At 32.3% G+C, this 17303-nt stretch overlaps 1 protein-coding gene across 2 annotated transcripts; it reads right to left on the bottom strand.

Moving 5' to 3' along the window:
- Positions 1-863: 863 nt before the first annotated feature.
- Positions 864-3710, bottom strand: LOC132034272 (patellin-3-like). 2 transcript variants are annotated; one of them, XM_059424573.1, is made up of 5 exons: positions 3111-3710; positions 2287-3077; positions 1936-2060; positions 1697-1838; positions 864-1492 (listed from the first exon to the last, which is right to left on the bottom strand). In XM_059424573.1, exons 1-5 carry the CDS (start codon positions 3577-3579, stop codon positions 1241-1243), a joined length of 1779 nt encoding a protein of 592 aa, XP_059280556.1. In that variant the 5' UTR covers positions 3580-3710; the 3' UTR covers positions 864-1240. The 2 variants fall into 2 exon arrangements, with proteins under 2 accessions (XP_059280556.1, XP_059280554.1); XM_059424571.1 differs by having other exon boundaries at positions 2287-3709.
- Positions 3711-17303: the final 13593 nt, after the last annotated feature.

Here is a 17303-nt window from a genome sequence, read left to right as displayed (position 1 = left end):
AAATTACATCCAACTAAGAATCTTAAAGATTACTATGTTAAATGAAAGACAGATCTTCATGCAGATATGCGTTTTCATCCTTTTTCTTCTAACAAAGTGCTTTGACAGTATTTCTCCAGCTTTTCATATTCTAAAGCATTTTTGTTTCCACTTTTTCAAAAGAGAAACAGTTTTTACGATCAATTAGTCTGTTCTCTCCCACTGAAGTGATTCCAATATGCCTTTTTCTTTAATTTTTATTAGTTTCTTAAAATACAATTTCCTATCAAATCATGTTAAGTATTGATAGCATAAAAGAAGAATTATATAAGCGTTAAAGTACTTGTCTAGATGGATTTAATTCAACTCAAATGGATTTAAATTCTCTCTCAACCCCTTATTTTTTACTCCAGTATTTACACCACATGAAGCAATTTCTATGTTTACATCAAATTAATAATTTAATTTATTAATTAATATTAACATAAAAATATACTTAAGTGATTGTTGTGCATGGAAAATATGTCTTGTATTTATTTGATTTGAACACAAAAGACATAATACGAGGGAGAGCAAGCCCATCCACGTTTTAAACGAAAGTTTAAGCCACATCTTCCAAGTTCTAACTCGTAACATCACGTTAAATTTAATTTACATAATTAATGATAACATCAATCATCAAGTGTTCCTATGGGGAGGAGTTATGAGGAAAAGAACAAAACTTAAGATTAATCAGTAACAAACTATTTCAAATGCAACTACTGAAAACCATACTACAAAATCGAGCAGTTTTCTGTTAAGAGGAACAAAATTCCTATGAACAAAGTGACAAAGGAATGTGGGGAGGCATTAATTAACACTAACATGCACAAAAGAAAGAATAGTAAGGACAGCAACACTAGCTTTACACAAATATTACAGGAATGTATCAACAGCTAGTAACCAAAGTTTTTATGTCCACATTCCAACCAACACATTACAACCACCAACACATTACAACCACAACCAGTATACATTTTCCACATTGTTTTCCTCTCCATCCCATTGCAAACCTCCCTAGTTGTTTCCTCCACATATATAGCAGAAAACAATACAAAACCAAAATATTCCATAAAAAAAAAATGCCAACAAATATTAAATAAATATCCCACACTCAAAATAAAAAAATTTAATATCAACAAGGGAAATAGAATTTAAAAAAACTATGAAAGAACAAAAGAACCCTCCTCACCAACAGATTCATATAATATTTATGTTTGTCTTAATCAGATGGCTTGGTCTTGGATCTGTAGACAAGTTTCTTTCTCTTAGATGTTTGGTTGTCAAATGTAAGCACCACCTTGCCTGGTTCTGTTGCCTTATAGTTGTTGGTGATCACTGTTTCATCTGCTGCTGCAATCTTTCTTGATTTCTCTACTATGATAGTGTATCCACCTTCAGCACTAGGCACAAATTCAGCTCCATAGGACACATCCCACCCTATTACTCTAGCTTCCCACAACAGAGTAGTCTTCTGCAAATTCCCAAATTTTCACCATTAATACAAAAATTTGAAACAACAGAGAACTTACAAAATAGTTGCAACTGCCAATCAGTTCCTATGCCCCAAGATATTGACTTAAAGTTCTTATTTTGGAGAGTTAACGTAATCTTTAAATATCTACTACAAATAGCTTAATATATTTAAATCTAATTATACCTAGAACAGCTAGCATACCTCAGTAACTGGAAATTCAATGGTGTGTTTGGAAGCAGGCTTAACGGTATCCTCAGTGGCAGGGTCAGCAATAGTGAATTCCTGTTCACCCTCCCTGCTAAGTCCACCATATTGAACTGGCACTTGCTCAGGGACAATGTATCTGAATTAGCAATTGCAGAATTAAGGTCAATACAGGTTGAAGATCATCACTAGATAGGAGAAATAGAAAAGGAAAAAGAAGTTAAAAGAGTACTGACTTGAAGAGTGTCTCAGCAGATCTTGAAGCGCCAGCAAAAACAAACTTGCTCTTGGTCCTGGTAGTGAAAATTGCATTGATCATCCTGTAGTAAGCTGGATACCACCATGGCACATTGATGAACACCTTCATAATTACCATCAACACCAAACTCCAGTTAAATACCCAATTCAGAATTGGAAAAAAATAATTAAAATTAATGATTCCCCCTTTTTCCCCCCTTGTAATGTTAGGATGGACCATATTCTATTTACAAGAAATGTCAGAAAGGACCATACTTTGTTAGTATAAGAATCAATGAATACATATGAAAACAGGTTGGAAATATGCAATTTGGAGAAAAGGAGTGTACCTGTTTGGCAACAAATTCAGGGTAGTTGTCCTGGAGTAACTGAAGGGCACGGTTGGTAGCCTGGCGAAGCTCTTTCTTAAAAAGGTAAAGACCAGGTGAATTCTTGAGATCAATAACCTGAACAAAAGTGCATATACCATCAGGGCTAAAATCAAGATTCCTGATTGATTTCTCCATGAACTGAATACGCCATCTAAGGAACTTGTTCATGTTTTCCTTGTCAGCAAAAGTATGTTGGTACAATTCATTGTCCTGAAATGCCCCGAATGCATTGTAACACACAGGATGTCCTTCCTTGTCAATCCCATGATTGTACACCACTTTCTCCAATCCTAGTCCTGAGAGATCTTCTTCCAAAAGTTCATCAATGTTAAACTCCTTACGCCATGCCACAACACTCTTCAGCATGGTGAAAGCTTCCTTCACCTTAAAATCTCTTGCTCGGAGGAACTTGAGAAGGATCACATCACTTCTTTCATCAGCCAATAAGGGAATTCCCCATATGGATACTTCTTCTGGTGGGGGTGGTGGGCCTTCTTCTTCCTTTGCTTCCTCAACGGCTGCTGGAACTGCTGCTTCCTCCACAGGTGCTGGTGGTGCAGTCACTTCAACAATTGTTTCCTTGATTTGTTCAACTGTTTTAGCACCCTCATCTTCCACTGTTGCAACCTTTTCGGTCACTTTCACGGTAGGCTCAGATGTCTCTGGCGCCGCGGGAGCTGGTGGTGCAACTTCTTTCTTCTTCTCTTCCACAACAGGTGCAGCAGCTTCTTTCTTCTCTTCCACAACAGGTGCAGCAGTTTCTTTCTTTTCTTCCACAACAGGTGGAGTTTCTTTTTTCTCTTCCACAACAGGTGCAGCAGCTTCTTTCTTCTCTTCTTCCTTCACCGGCTCTTCCGTTGGCGGTGTCTCAGCCGGTGCAGCAGCAGCAGGTTCTTCCTTCTTCTCCTCCTCCTTGACAGGTGGTGGCGGCGGTGGAGCAGTGAATTCATGTTTGTTAAGAGCATCTTGAACCAACTTTTTCAACTCCTTTAAAGCCTTTTGTTCAGGATTTGGGAGTTCTTCAACTTTGTTACTCTCTTCTTTAAACGAAGCAGATTCAGTAACTGGAGCATCTTTTTCCTTATCAGTTTCAGTTTCAGCAGATTTTTCCGGTGTCTCAGGGACAGGTACCGGTTCAGGTTGAGGGGTTGATTCCTTTTCCGGCACAGGGACATCAGAAACAACAACCTCTTGAGTTGTTGTCGCCGGTGTAGTTTCAGAAGCTGCCGGTTTCTTTGTCTCTTCAGCCATTTTCTTGATTTTCCGGTAACCCAAATATGAAAAAACACAAAAGAGGATTGAGAAATGAAGACTAAGAAGGGCTAAAGAAGAGGATTTTGAGAAGTGGGTATGAGGTTGTGGAGGAAATGGTGGTGATGGTGAGTGTATATGTATATGTTCTGTAGAGATTGCGGGGGTGGGGTGGCGTGGGGTGTTGCGGGGGTGGGGGTAATGAACAGACTGTCTATGACTTGGTTTGCCAGCTCGTTACCACTCTAATCACGGGGTCCACGACAACCTCAAACCGCTAATTTAGCTATAATTTATTTTTATTTTTAAATAATTTTGTTTAATTTTTGAAAATATTTTGTGTGAAATGTAATCATTGTTGGCTAGAATCTTCTTGGTATTATCATAGTTGGCCTCCATGAACTTTTAAACTAACCTTTATGAATCCATCAAACTTGCCTTTTTTTTAGTGAGAAATATTCAGTAATTTCTTGTTTCGGGATTCTTTTCATTGAATTAATAGTTTTAATTTACTTTCCAAACTTATGTTTGTCTTTGATAATATCTTGAGATTCATAGGGCGGCGGCCGGCTTGCGTAATGAAAATGAAGAAAAGTATAAAGCCCTAGAAAATGGTTGATCTATATTTGGAAGATTTAAGTTATACATATTTATTATGATGAGAATTATAATATTCGTGTAAATTTTGATATTTGTAACAAGTTAGCTGTTTTATTGTAAAAATTACCAAATTAAATTTACCTACTTATATAAGTCAACTTAATTGAAAAAACTAGTTGAAATATCCTTGATCAAAATTATTCCTTCCATTACCATTTTTTATTTTTTATTTTTATATATACAGGAAAGGATCAAATATACCCTTGTACTATTAGAAATAGTTTAAATATAGCCCTTTATATATTCGGTCCAAATACACTCCTCTTGTTATACTTTCTGTCCAAATATAACATTTTCATTAACCGTTAACACAAATTTTACCCTTTAATTTTGACGGAAGGATACGTGTGAAGCTCAGTATATATCCATGTACTTCAACCTTAGCTGTGATTAAGACATTCTTACACTGTATCAGTCTTTTAGGTTCCATCCCAGGTTAAACCATTCTTTTATCAGTCTTTTAGGTTTCCTGTCTTTAATATTTTTCTAAGATTAGAGGATGAAATGATAGGAATTGAACTCTTATTCCCCACTTCTCCCAAGTCTCTACCCTCCACCCCCTCTCCCTTCCCCACCCCAGAGATAAGGAAACGTAAAAAAATATTTGCATGTGGTTTGTGTTGTATTTCCTACCTCTTTAATTGGTTTGGATGGGGGAGGGGGAAGAGAGTTGCCTTCCAACTTCCTATGCCAAATTACAATTTCTTTAATGTAGTGTTCCTCCAAGTTTTCTAACATGTCTTTTTCATAATTTAATTTTAGAACTTTGTAGATGAATATGTTCCAAAATATCAAGAAAAATTCATTCCTCATCCTTAGTCAAAATATCAAAAGGATAAGATTAGGTAAAAGCATACAGGTCTACTTCAACAAAAATTAAACATCATCAAACTTCAAAACCATGGGCAGCATTGGAAATAACAAGGACAATGTACAAGAGAACACAATATTCGAAGTATATCAAAATAATAACATAAAATTAATATTGTACATACACACATATTTATTTTACTATGACTAATATTATACATTTTTTACTAAAGTCGAGGATCTATCGAAAATAGCTTCTCTATCTGTCAAGATAGAGGTAAGATTTTACAGTATTTCTATCCTCCCTGCATCACTCGCGTGATTAATCTGAATATGTTGTTGTAATATTATACAATTTTACTTTAATTTATGATTTAATCATAACATGATGTTACTTCATATAATTAAGTATCGTATGCTAATAAAATTTTCTTTTGAATCTTTATATTACACAATAGTCCAACAAATTTCATAACAAAACTTAATTTTGATTTATAAATTTAATAGTATAATTATATATATAATATCCATAATGTGTGTCATTATTATACAATAGTTTATAGTTATATATCGGTGATGATTATAAATGATTATGATTAGGTGGGTAAATATTTTTTGAAATGCTGGTCTAAAGTAGTTCATTTCTTAAAAATAATAAAATGAAAAAATAAAAGTAGAACTCGTTGCCCATTGCCATTTTATCATCATCATGAGCTCACATTCAAATCCCAAGGTTTTATTCCTCGGTCCAATTCCAGCAGCAACCACGGTGATATTCCTGTCATGAAATATTTAAAAATCAATTTGGTACGCCGTTTAGTTTCGTGACACGTGTAATTCGAAGGCTCTCCTTGTCATCAGCCCCAGATAACCAGTCTGTCAGGGAATCCTCAAATTTTTGTTTTGAAAATTCCCAACCAGGTTCTTTGTCATCATTTTAAGCCGGCTAACTAATATAATAAGTCCTTCCTGAATCTATATATATAATATATAATATAAAGTTATATATACATAATGTGATATGACACTTTTCTATTAATGACTTTTATTTCTATTTTTTTTTCTCCTTTTTTCACCATTTTTTGCATTTTTTGATTAATTTATTCTACTAACTAATGGAATCATAAAAGCCTCATAAAGCTCAGTTAAATGTAGCAATAAGTCTCCATCATTAATACTCTGAATAATGCCACCTTAAATGGTTATTGTAACAGATTTGACATGTACCTTACACTCAAAATATGAAGCAACATAAGAAGCATTAGCCTAATCAAAAAGCCCAAAAGTCTCATTATCTATTTTGCCTTACACTATAAATTAAGGGGAAAAGCTCTAAAGTCTATAACAAAAACAAAACCAACAGGAGTTGAAAGCGAATGGGAGATTTGTACATGCCGTCCTCTTTAATTTGATATGTGTAATTTGAGTTTTCGACAGGTTTGTACACAGTTACATACCTACTTCTTTAGATTTTTTGGCAGGTTCATTATACATTGTTATTATTTTTTTTTAATAAAGCAGAGATCATGGTATAAATGGAGTAAATTACTTTAATTTATGAATCCAAAAATCTTGAATTTGTTTAATGATGTGCTGGTGGCTTGATAATCAACCAAATATTGGATAACGAAAAAAAAAAATCTTCCTTGGCATAAAATTACAAATTTTACTCTTTCATGTAAGAGTTATGTGCATTTGCATAAATTTTATCATATCCGAATGGTAAAATCGACTTAGGATACTTGGTAGGTTATATGGCAAAACATGGAAAAGTTGGCTTAGGATAGTAAATCTAATTAATTAACAATACCAGTGGTTAAATTTTTTATAAAGGTATATTTTAAAATCATATCCAGTGGCATAATGTAATACAAATCGGATTAGGGAAAGTACTTTTTATTAAACAAAGCTCAGGTCATACCTCCAACTTTCAAGTGAGAATTTATTTATTATTTGGTAAAAACTATACTGTGGGCACCAATGAGTAATGTCTGAATCACTTATTTATTACTAATATTTTTTCTTTTGCATTTAGCTAGGAAGATTTTTTTGATAGATTTTGGTGGTGTCCAATTGTCCATTCTTCTCATTTCTCAAAAACGCTTAATGCACAATAACGAATCATTGAACATAGTTGTTGCAATTAATTTTATTACAATTACTTAAACTACGTTATCAATCCTATTACATTACTCAACCCTACAAATTCTAATAGATAGTGAGGTGCTATGTCTGAATAACAAAGTTTGAGGATACCTAACAGATGTGAGATTTAACTCTTAAGTCTAGCCAATGCTTCGGGCTAACTTAAATACTTTTCTCCTCCCCCTCACGTAGTGAATTTTCATGTTCTCTTTCTCAATGGAATCACACTTATAATTACCAATTCTATTTTAATTACTCAAACTCTTTTTCATTTTTAAGAAATTAAAAGGCTAATTGATTAGGATATACATATCAACTTTCCATATGTTAATTGACTCATTTATAGAAATTGGAACATTACCGCTTGTGACATGTACCCTGCTTAAAGTATGAAAATTGCATCCATGGCAATTGGAAGTGATTTAAAATGCTCATATTACTGAGTTGACTAACTTATAGAATTAATTATGTAAGTAGATATATCAATTCTTCTTTATCTCAGATAAACATATAAAAGTATCATTTCTTATATTTATTAATGTTTCTAAAGACCGCGCAAAGAGCGGATAATTTCACTAGTTAATACTTTAAACCTGATAACCCTTTGATCCCAAAAAACGACTAACCCCTCTTATACAATTTTCATAATTTTAAAATATAGAGTAAAAAATTACCGATCATCGGAAGGTTGGGTTTTTCAATAATTGTGACTTTTGTGTTAGCGGGTGAAGGTCTTGTGATTTTTCTGTTAGACAATATACTATGTGACTTTTTGTGAAAAAAGTCATGATTATGTGACCATTATAATATCGGAGAAGGGTAAGATTTGCCCCTGTATTTTTTTTTTTAAAAAAAGCTATATTTACCGTTCATTATGCTTTTTCGATATATTTGCACTTACCATCCAATTTTTTGGTCATATTTACCCTACCCAATTAAATCGCCATGTCCCCACATTAATTTTTCTACTTGCTGCCTACGTGGCTTATTTTCCGATCCAATGGAATGTGACCCGTTTAAACCCTTTTAACCCGCCCGATTTAACCACTAAAAAATTAAAACCCAAAAGCTTCATTGTTCATTCATGATGGATACAATTTCAGTACCCAAATCTCGTCCAACCAACTTATTTTTCTTCAAATTTAAGAGGGATATTATTAGATTTATGGTGAAATTTAAGGTTAAATAGGCGTTTTATACCTTAGTTAATACTAAAGTCGTCAATATAGGCTAGACCCGTTGGTCGACCCGACCCAGCCCATGATTTTCATGCTTTTAATATAGGGAAAAAGACACCGTATGGCCAGCAGAAATTTTAGTTGCCCATATTTAGACTTATGCGGCTAATTAGCCTTTCGGCCTAAACAATTGACAAGTGCTAGCCCAGCGGTCTAATCAGGACAAGAGATCAGACTTTTTGTGGTGACTAAAGTCTCTCCAAAAGATCAAAAAGTGGCAACTAAAGGTTGCTGCATTAAGGTTTTTTTGTAACAATTCCAGGGAGTCGCCACAAGAACTACACATTTTGTGATGACTAAGCTTGCCATAAAAAGAAAATAAATATGCGACGAAATAAATTCACAAACGAGAGAAATGAAGAAGAAAGAAGAAGTTGCGGAGGAAATTGAGCCTTCAAGAAATATCCCAAATATGTATAGTTTTCAAAGGCGTTTTTGGGGCGAGTCCCGGAGCGGGGCGTACCTAAAGCGCTCTGGGGCACAAGGAAATGTGTAGATCCATAGGGTGTATGTCCTAGAATTTGGGGCGTTAGCCCAGGCGTAAAAGCGTACATTGTCCCGGACGTTAAATTTGATTTTTGTTGTTTTAAAAGTATTTTTGTTATAAATCATATTTTTTTTATTAATCATGTAATGATATTTATCCTTTATGCTATCATGTTCATGTTGTAGTAATTTTTCCTAAAATATATAAATAAAGAAGCAACTTCGATAGAAAGTAACACCGTCATAAATAGCTTTTTTAGATGGTTATGTCTGAAATTAATAGGATACAGATAACATAGCACTATGTCCCTAAGACAACTTTATTCATTTTTTGTCACTGTTCTTCTATTTTTTTACCATTCTTCTTCTTTGAAATATATAAACAAATATCAGTGCAACTATTAGTTAAGGGTGGGAAATCGATGTGAAGATCGTAGATGCAGTGAATGATGATTTCATTTTAAAAATTATCTCGACTATTATCATTTTTTGTGTCGTTACCTTTCTCAAAGTAATAATTATAATAATTTTTTCTATATTATTTATGATTTATTCGATTTTATTTGTAGAATTTTAATGAAAATTTTGCTTTTGCTTATTTTCCTAGTAATAAAATTATAAAATTGAAGATACATGAACTTATGCCCCGTAGATCCATGAGACTTACGCCCATGTCTCAGGTCTTACGCCTTGCCTCTCATCCCGCCATTTAAAACACTGAATTATGTGTATAATAATTATATTATACGTGTATAATAATTATATAATATGTGTATAATTTTAAGTATGCGTTGACCCATTATACAACAATGGTATATTTTCTAAACACATACTGTAGAGATACATATTCTATACAATAATGATACAGTTTTTATACATATGCTGAAATTAGTTGAAAAAAAGGCTACGAAATGAAATTACATTAAAAAGGTTAAAAGTCCAAATCCGGTTGTCAATAGTTTGGATCGGACGACTACTTGTGTCCTTCCCCTTTTCCTAATCCAAAGTCCAAATTGATTTTTTTTGTACGAAACAGTTCATGACTTAGAGCCCGTTTGGATTGGCTTATAAGTTGCTTATAAAATTTTTTTTTTTTTTTGAGTGTTTGGTGACTTTAAAGTCATTTTGTGCTTAAAATAAGCTCAAAAAATAATTGGGCCCATTTGACTTAGCTTATCTAAAGCAAATTATAAGTCGAAAACGAATAAGCCAAAAAAAATAAGTTAGACTACCCCAACTTATTTTTTTTAGCTTATAAGTAAACAAATTTATAGGCATAAGCCCATCCAAACAGGCTCTTAAATGTTACTTTTGAAAGAAAACATTAATTAATATAGCATTTTGGTTTTAAGAAATTAATTATATTAAGCATAAAGGTAATGTTGACAATTTGCATAAATATACTTCAACTAATTTTCCGAAAATATTTGTATTCGGAGCTGATATAATTCTCACTTACTATTAAGGTCAAGTATATTTATTTTGACTAAAAGATTTTTAATCCTTTGAATCAAACACCAGAGCTAAATCTTTTAAATTTTCAGGTAGCTTCTAAATCTTGAATTGTATAAGGTCTCACCTTAAGCAATTAATAATAATGTACCAATAGGTGGACTAACGATTGAAGAACAAGAATAAAAGTACTAAAAATCAAGGCTCAAATTCAATAATGGAAAAATTAGGTGAATCTCTTTTTCATTAACTTAGGTCAGCTTGCTGGACGTAAAGTAATGGATAGAATAGCTTTAAACAAACAAATTAAAAAATAGAACTCCTTGAATAGCCATATTTACAAGTTATCAGTTGTGCTTAACATATGTACTTATTAAAAATTATCGCTAAATAATATAATGAATGAGTATTTTATGGATTGTTAGTGCATAAAATTTTAAATTTTAGTACTAAGTAATATTTTGAAATATTACCCACAATGGGTTGGCTGAGTTGGTCAGGCGAGTGGTTTTCCACGAGGCCTGTGATCGATTCCTTTACCAAAGAAATTCTTCTTGATTTCATGTCACACTTAATTTGTCTAGCGCTAGATTTTACATCTCTTGTATGATTTGCGAGTTATTGCATAGGGAGCAGGTTATCCAAAGATGCATCCGAAGAATAGTGATTGCGGATTTCGCAAGGATTTCAAAAACTACATACATATATATTTTGAAATAATATTGAAAAACAATGCCTAACCACTAATCGCTTCATCAAGTTTCCAAATAATAAGTATTTGTTCGTAAACTACATATAAGGGACGTCGATATCAGCTGCCATTGATCTGGTTGGACCCACTAAGTTACGTCTTTCATGCGGTAAAGCAATCCTAAACTGTTGGCTGGTTTTACTTTCTTATAAAAAATTGCTTTTTCAAAATCTCCCCTCCTTTTCTGTATATATTTTATATTTTATTTTGAAGAAGTAAAATAAAATTAGAACTTTTTTGATATCTGTTGCGAAAAATTATTTTACACTTTTGCAACGGTCCTGATTTGTAATCTGTTCCTCTAAACGTTGCTTAGAAAAAGTCACTTTTATCCTTGAAGGAAAAAGAAGAATCACTTGCCCCCAATATTTAAAACTTAAATATTTTTGAAGTTCAATTCTAATTAAAAAACTATAATTAAAGGACATGGTGTATTTTTAGGATAAATTTATGTATTTGTTGTTTCCAGTTGAAATCTGAACACCTAAAATGGGTCTTTCAAAGGTCCATTTTCCTTTATACAAAACTAACTTTGAGAAATGGTTAGTTAAAAAAACCTCTAAATTTAATTCAAGGGATAATTTCGAAGACCTTCCCTCAAGTTTCGCTTTGTTTCACTAGCCCCTCCTATGGTATACGATATTACATTTACCTTCCTTGTTTCAACTTTTGTGTAACAATTCTTTAACTTAATTATTATTAATGTAATAAAATCACAATGTGACCAATTTGCCCTTATTAATATATGCTTTTATTTAATTATTTTCTTAGACACGTTTTATTCATCTCTCCCGAAGGGTATAATGATCACACACTGTATAAGATAAAAAAATGTAAATGATGAACATGATTGCTGATGACGTAAGAATGATATGTTCATCTACATCAAATACCAGTAATTAAAATTTAAAGTCTCATGAGCTACTGTAATTTTTGTTTATGAAATAGGATTATTAAAGTATTCCTAGACCTAGTAATAAATCAATTTAACATTATTTTATTCTTTGTTAAGTTAATAAAATATATTGTATATCTTCGCCATAATATTTTCTGAAAACACACACACCATGATGTAGAGAATCTCGAAATTAAGGCTAACAGATTTCATTGAGAGCCAGCCATTAGCCACACTATCAAATTCTAGTGGTTCCACCCTGACAATTAACTTCCGCCGCCGTTCACCAATGAGAATGACTATTACAATGCTATTTTTATTAATATATGTCGGAAGAAACAAAAGGGGTTTATTATACAAATTTGACTGAACTGCAAATGCTTGAATGCAATATAAAAATCCAGAAAATTTGACAAAGAAAAAAGATAAGAAATAAATTTTGGTTATTAGATTTGCCGATAGACAAAACTTATTACTGCAAGAAGATGAAGGAATGTACTTATATGACATGCCTACTTACACGATTCTTTTTTATTTATTTTTTTTGGCAATTAAACTAGCATTTTTAGTACCAAAGTAGCAAAACTGTACAAGACTAAAAGGTGGCAACCGGTTCCAACCGGAACCGGTTATGGAACCGGCCAGTTCCGGTTAAAAAACCGGAACCGCTTAACCGGTTCCGGTTTACCGGTTTTAAACTCCAAACCGGAACCGGTCTGGTTTGGAGTGTTTAAAATATATTTTTTTTGTTTTTTGTATTATATATATATATTATAGTATTTATTTGTATATTGTAGGTATATTTACATATGTTATACAACTTTATAATTAAAGTTTAAATATTTACTTACTACCAAATTTAACAAGTAGTCAAGAATATGAAATAGTGTTTTTCGTATACATATATATATGTATAACTTACATATACTTATATATATGTATAACTTAATATATATAGTATATATACTTATATACTATATATACTTATATATATGTATAACTTAATATATATACTATATATATGTATAACTTAATATATATACTAAATATATGTATAACTTAATATATATACATATATACTATATATACTATATATACTTAATATATATACTAAATATGTGTATAACTATATATATATGTACTATATACTATATATACTTATATATAGGTATAACTTAATATATATACTATATATACATATATACTATATATACTTAATATATATACTAAATATATGTATAACTTAATATATATACATATATACTATATATACTATATATACTTAATATATATACTAAATATGTGTATAACTATATATATATGTACTATATACTATATATACTTATATATAGGTATAACTTAATATATATACTATATATACATATATACTATATATACTATATATACTTAATATATATACTAAATATATGTATAACTTATATATATACATATATATATATATACTATATATACTTAATATATATACTAAATATGTGTATAACTATATATATATGTACTATATACTATATATACTTATATATAGGTATAACTTAATATATATACTATATATACATATATACTATATATACTATATATACTTAATATATATACTAAATATATGTATAACTTAATATATATACTATATATACTTACTTATATACTATAAGTAACTTAATAAAAGTAAAAATATGAACACAAGTAAATAGAAGTAAGCTCAATGAGCCATATTTTTATTCATTCTTGGATAACATTTATTTGCAAGTTGTATTTTTTTTTTAACTTGCAAATAATACATGAGTTGTACAAAAATAGTAGAATAATAAAATCACCAATTTTGAACCATTTCGTTAATTTCCCCCACATCATATTCGGGCCATGGAAATATCTTCAAAGTCTTCCATTTGGTCCGTCCACTAGCTATCAAATCTTCAATTTCTTCCTCTTCGCCTTCCTCCGCTTCTCGAGTTTTGGTTGCGTCGCTCCGATCTAATCCAATCTCGAATGCACACTAGTACTTGCAAGCTAAAGCCGATAATGAATGTCTATGGTCTCCAATTTGTCGTCTTCTTGGCTAAATGCGCTCTCCGAAGCCACGGTTGATACTTGAACCGTAAGGATATCTCGAGCCATTCTTGAAAGTACCAAATAGCTTGCCTTGTACTTCTTCCACCATGCTAAGACGTCCACCTCATCCAGTTGGTTGATATCTACATTTGGGTGCATCAAATAAAGTTATATTCATCAAAGTTTGCGAGTAGAAGAAGAAGTTGGCTGTGAATGTAAAACTTTTAAACCCGACAAGCCCTTTTTGCTACTTTGAGAAGTAGTAGGGCGTGGAGCAACGGGTGTTGCACGTTCTTCCAAACTAGAATAATGAGTAAAAACTTTTCTAAACTCTTCATCAATAGCGAGTTAGCTTCAAATAAAGATGGTTGAACTCCTCTTTCAATTTCTAAAAATGTATAAATTTGACTAACCAAATTTTTAGTATAAGACGCTTTTAAACAAGGATTTAAAAGGGAACCCAATATAAATAAAGTTGGGATGGGAAAAAAATACTTTAAATTTGATTATCATTTCAAAAAATAGCCGCTTGATAACCGGGTTTATGTTTATACTCTTGTAAAACTCTAGCTATTTCCGCTAAGTAGGCTAAAATTTCGGTTACCGTGGGATAGAATTGTCTAGAAAAAGCAAGAGTTGCATTATAAAAAATTTCTAAGAGTTCAATACATTCTTTAACATCTTCCCAATGCATAAAAGTTAACCAATCCTGACTATCAATATATTTGTTGTGAACTTGTTGTATGGGAATCCTATACTCATATGCTTGTTGTAGCATAATGTAAAGTGTAGTTCCACCTAGTCTCAATTTCTACTGAATTTTCCTGTGTCTAAGGTTATTTTCCACACAAAGATTCTTAAAATCTCTAATTCTTCCCCTATTAGCATTACAAAAAGAAACGCAACAAGATTTCTAACTTTTTGAAGGTAATCATCAAAATGCACAAGACCATCTTTAACAATTAAATTTAAAATGTGACAACTACATCTTACATGAAAAATATTTTGTGTAGAGGAGGGTTTATTTCTCTTTAAAGACCAACCGCCTTTGTATTATTAGAAGCATTATCTAAAGCAATACAAAGTGTTTTTCTATAAATGTTAAAAAATCTCATAATAGTAGACATTGAATCGGCTAAAAATTTTCCATCGTGACGACCTTTTCCTTCGTCATATAAAAAAGCTATAATTTTTTTTGCATAACCCAATTGTCATCAACCCAATGACATGTAATAGCAAAAAAATCTAAATGGTTAATACTAAGACCCAAATCAATGGTAAGACAAACATTACAATTTAAAGAATTAAATACGTGGCGCAAATAAAATCTATATTTTTTAAACAAATCTATAACATCGGCTCTACAAGTACTTCTAGGAATACCCTCAAATAACGGATTATAACAACGTTGAATGTAAGTAACAAACCCCAAACCCGAGGGAAAGGAAAATGGTAAACAATCATAAGCTACCATTTTAGCTATTTCTACGCGTTCTTTTTTCTTGTCATACTTAAAATTTCTACCGGTTCGTGGGTCTATCGTCATTTGAATCCCCCCCACATTTGAACCCATTTGCTCTCCCCAAGCATCCATATGTTTGGTTCTCATATGAGAATTTAGTGTACTCGTTCCACCATCCTTACCAGTTCCTTGCTTAAAACTAAATACTTGTCCACATATGTTACATGTAGCTGATTGGTTTTCCCTATTCTTAGTCATAAATTTCCAAATTTTAGTCATTGCTTACGAGTTCTAGGCGGTTTGTCTTGTGTATGTGATTGTGCAGACATGTATCTCCTATGGGATTTTCGGAGGTTGTGTTTCATCATCATCATTTAAGTCTTCATTAAAAGTGTCGGTAAAATGTTGTTGCATTGCCTCATGACCTAAAAGTGGATTATTTCCACCAACATCAATACCTAAATTAGGTGTTTCTTCCACAAATGTTTCCTCATTAAGCGCACCCCTAACAATACGACTACTACTACCGGTACCACGTCTTAAACTCTTTGACATTATTAAATAGAATTAATTTAAATCACAAGAAAATAAATTACAACAAATTAAATTGCGTAAATTAAATTGCTAGAATTAAATTGCGAAGAATAAAGATAGAGTTGGAACGAAGGTACCAAATTGCCGGATTAATTTCCAACAAAGTCAAGGCGAGAATTGCAAATCCACCAAAGCCTACTTCGCATTGTTGCAAAATCACCAACTCCACCAACAATATTATAATTGCAAAATTAATAATTGAAAGTTGAAACTATAATAAGACTTTGTGGCTAGTTATTGCAAAATAATTATAATTGAGAGATTGAGATTTGAGAGAAAGATGAAGAAGAGTGAATTGGTGTGAATTAAAATGAAAATGAAGAAGGGTTTATATAGGGGGGACGGGTTAAAGTGTTAAAAAAAAAAATTGGGGGCCCAAAAATTAACAAAATGGCCGTTTGGCAACGGCCATTTTTGCAAATGGACCGTTGCCAACGGTCCATTAACGGACACTGCGGCCCAACGGCTCTTTCCTTTTTTTTTTTTTTTTTTTTTTATTTTCACCGGTTAAACCGGTTTAACCGGTCCGGTTCCGATTTTACCGGTTTAACCGGTTCCGGTTCCTAAAATATTGGAACCGGACCGGTAAACAATTATACGGTTAACCGGAACCGGTTAACCGGTTCTACCGGTTCCGGTTTAACCGGTCCGGTTACCGGTTAAAACCGGTTAGCCCGAACCGGTTGACACCTTTACATGAGGGGAGGTCATCAAAATTATCCCTTAATTCAATTATCTCCCAACATGTTTAATGCGACGACTATTTCACATGAGTGGAATCTTTGAATTGGTACTTTTTATATCTTAGCTCTGTTCCAAACACTTGTATCCAAGCCATATTGATAGATATTGACTTAGAGGATGAATCGGATAACCCATATGATATTGATAGTTTTATTCTCTTATTTGCGGAAGGTAAAACATCGGTTGCATACGTTATGGAAATACTCAGCCATTTAAGTCTATTGGGAACCAATTGCTTAAACAAATAATTCAGGTCCTTTGGAAACCCATTGAAGATTTTCACTCATCGATCTTGGTTTCGCCTTTTTGCTCATCAAATTTGAAATAGAAGAAAATATGCATCACGCGCTTCAGGGGGGTCCATGGTTCAATTAAGTCACTTCCTCTTAGCCTGACATTAGAAACTCAAATTTGTGGCCTTCA

This window comes from Lycium ferocissimum, chromosome 10 (assembly GCF_029784015.1).
Source record: "Lycium ferocissimum isolate CSIRO_LF1 chromosome 10, AGI_CSIRO_Lferr_CH_V1, whole genome shotgun sequence".
NCBI classification, from domain to species: domain Eukaryota; kingdom Viridiplantae; phylum Streptophyta; class Magnoliopsida; order Solanales; family Solanaceae; genus Lycium; species Lycium ferocissimum.
The sequence above is the reverse complement of the archived record's forward strand: the minus strand, read 5'-3'. Positions and strand labels throughout refer to the sequence as shown.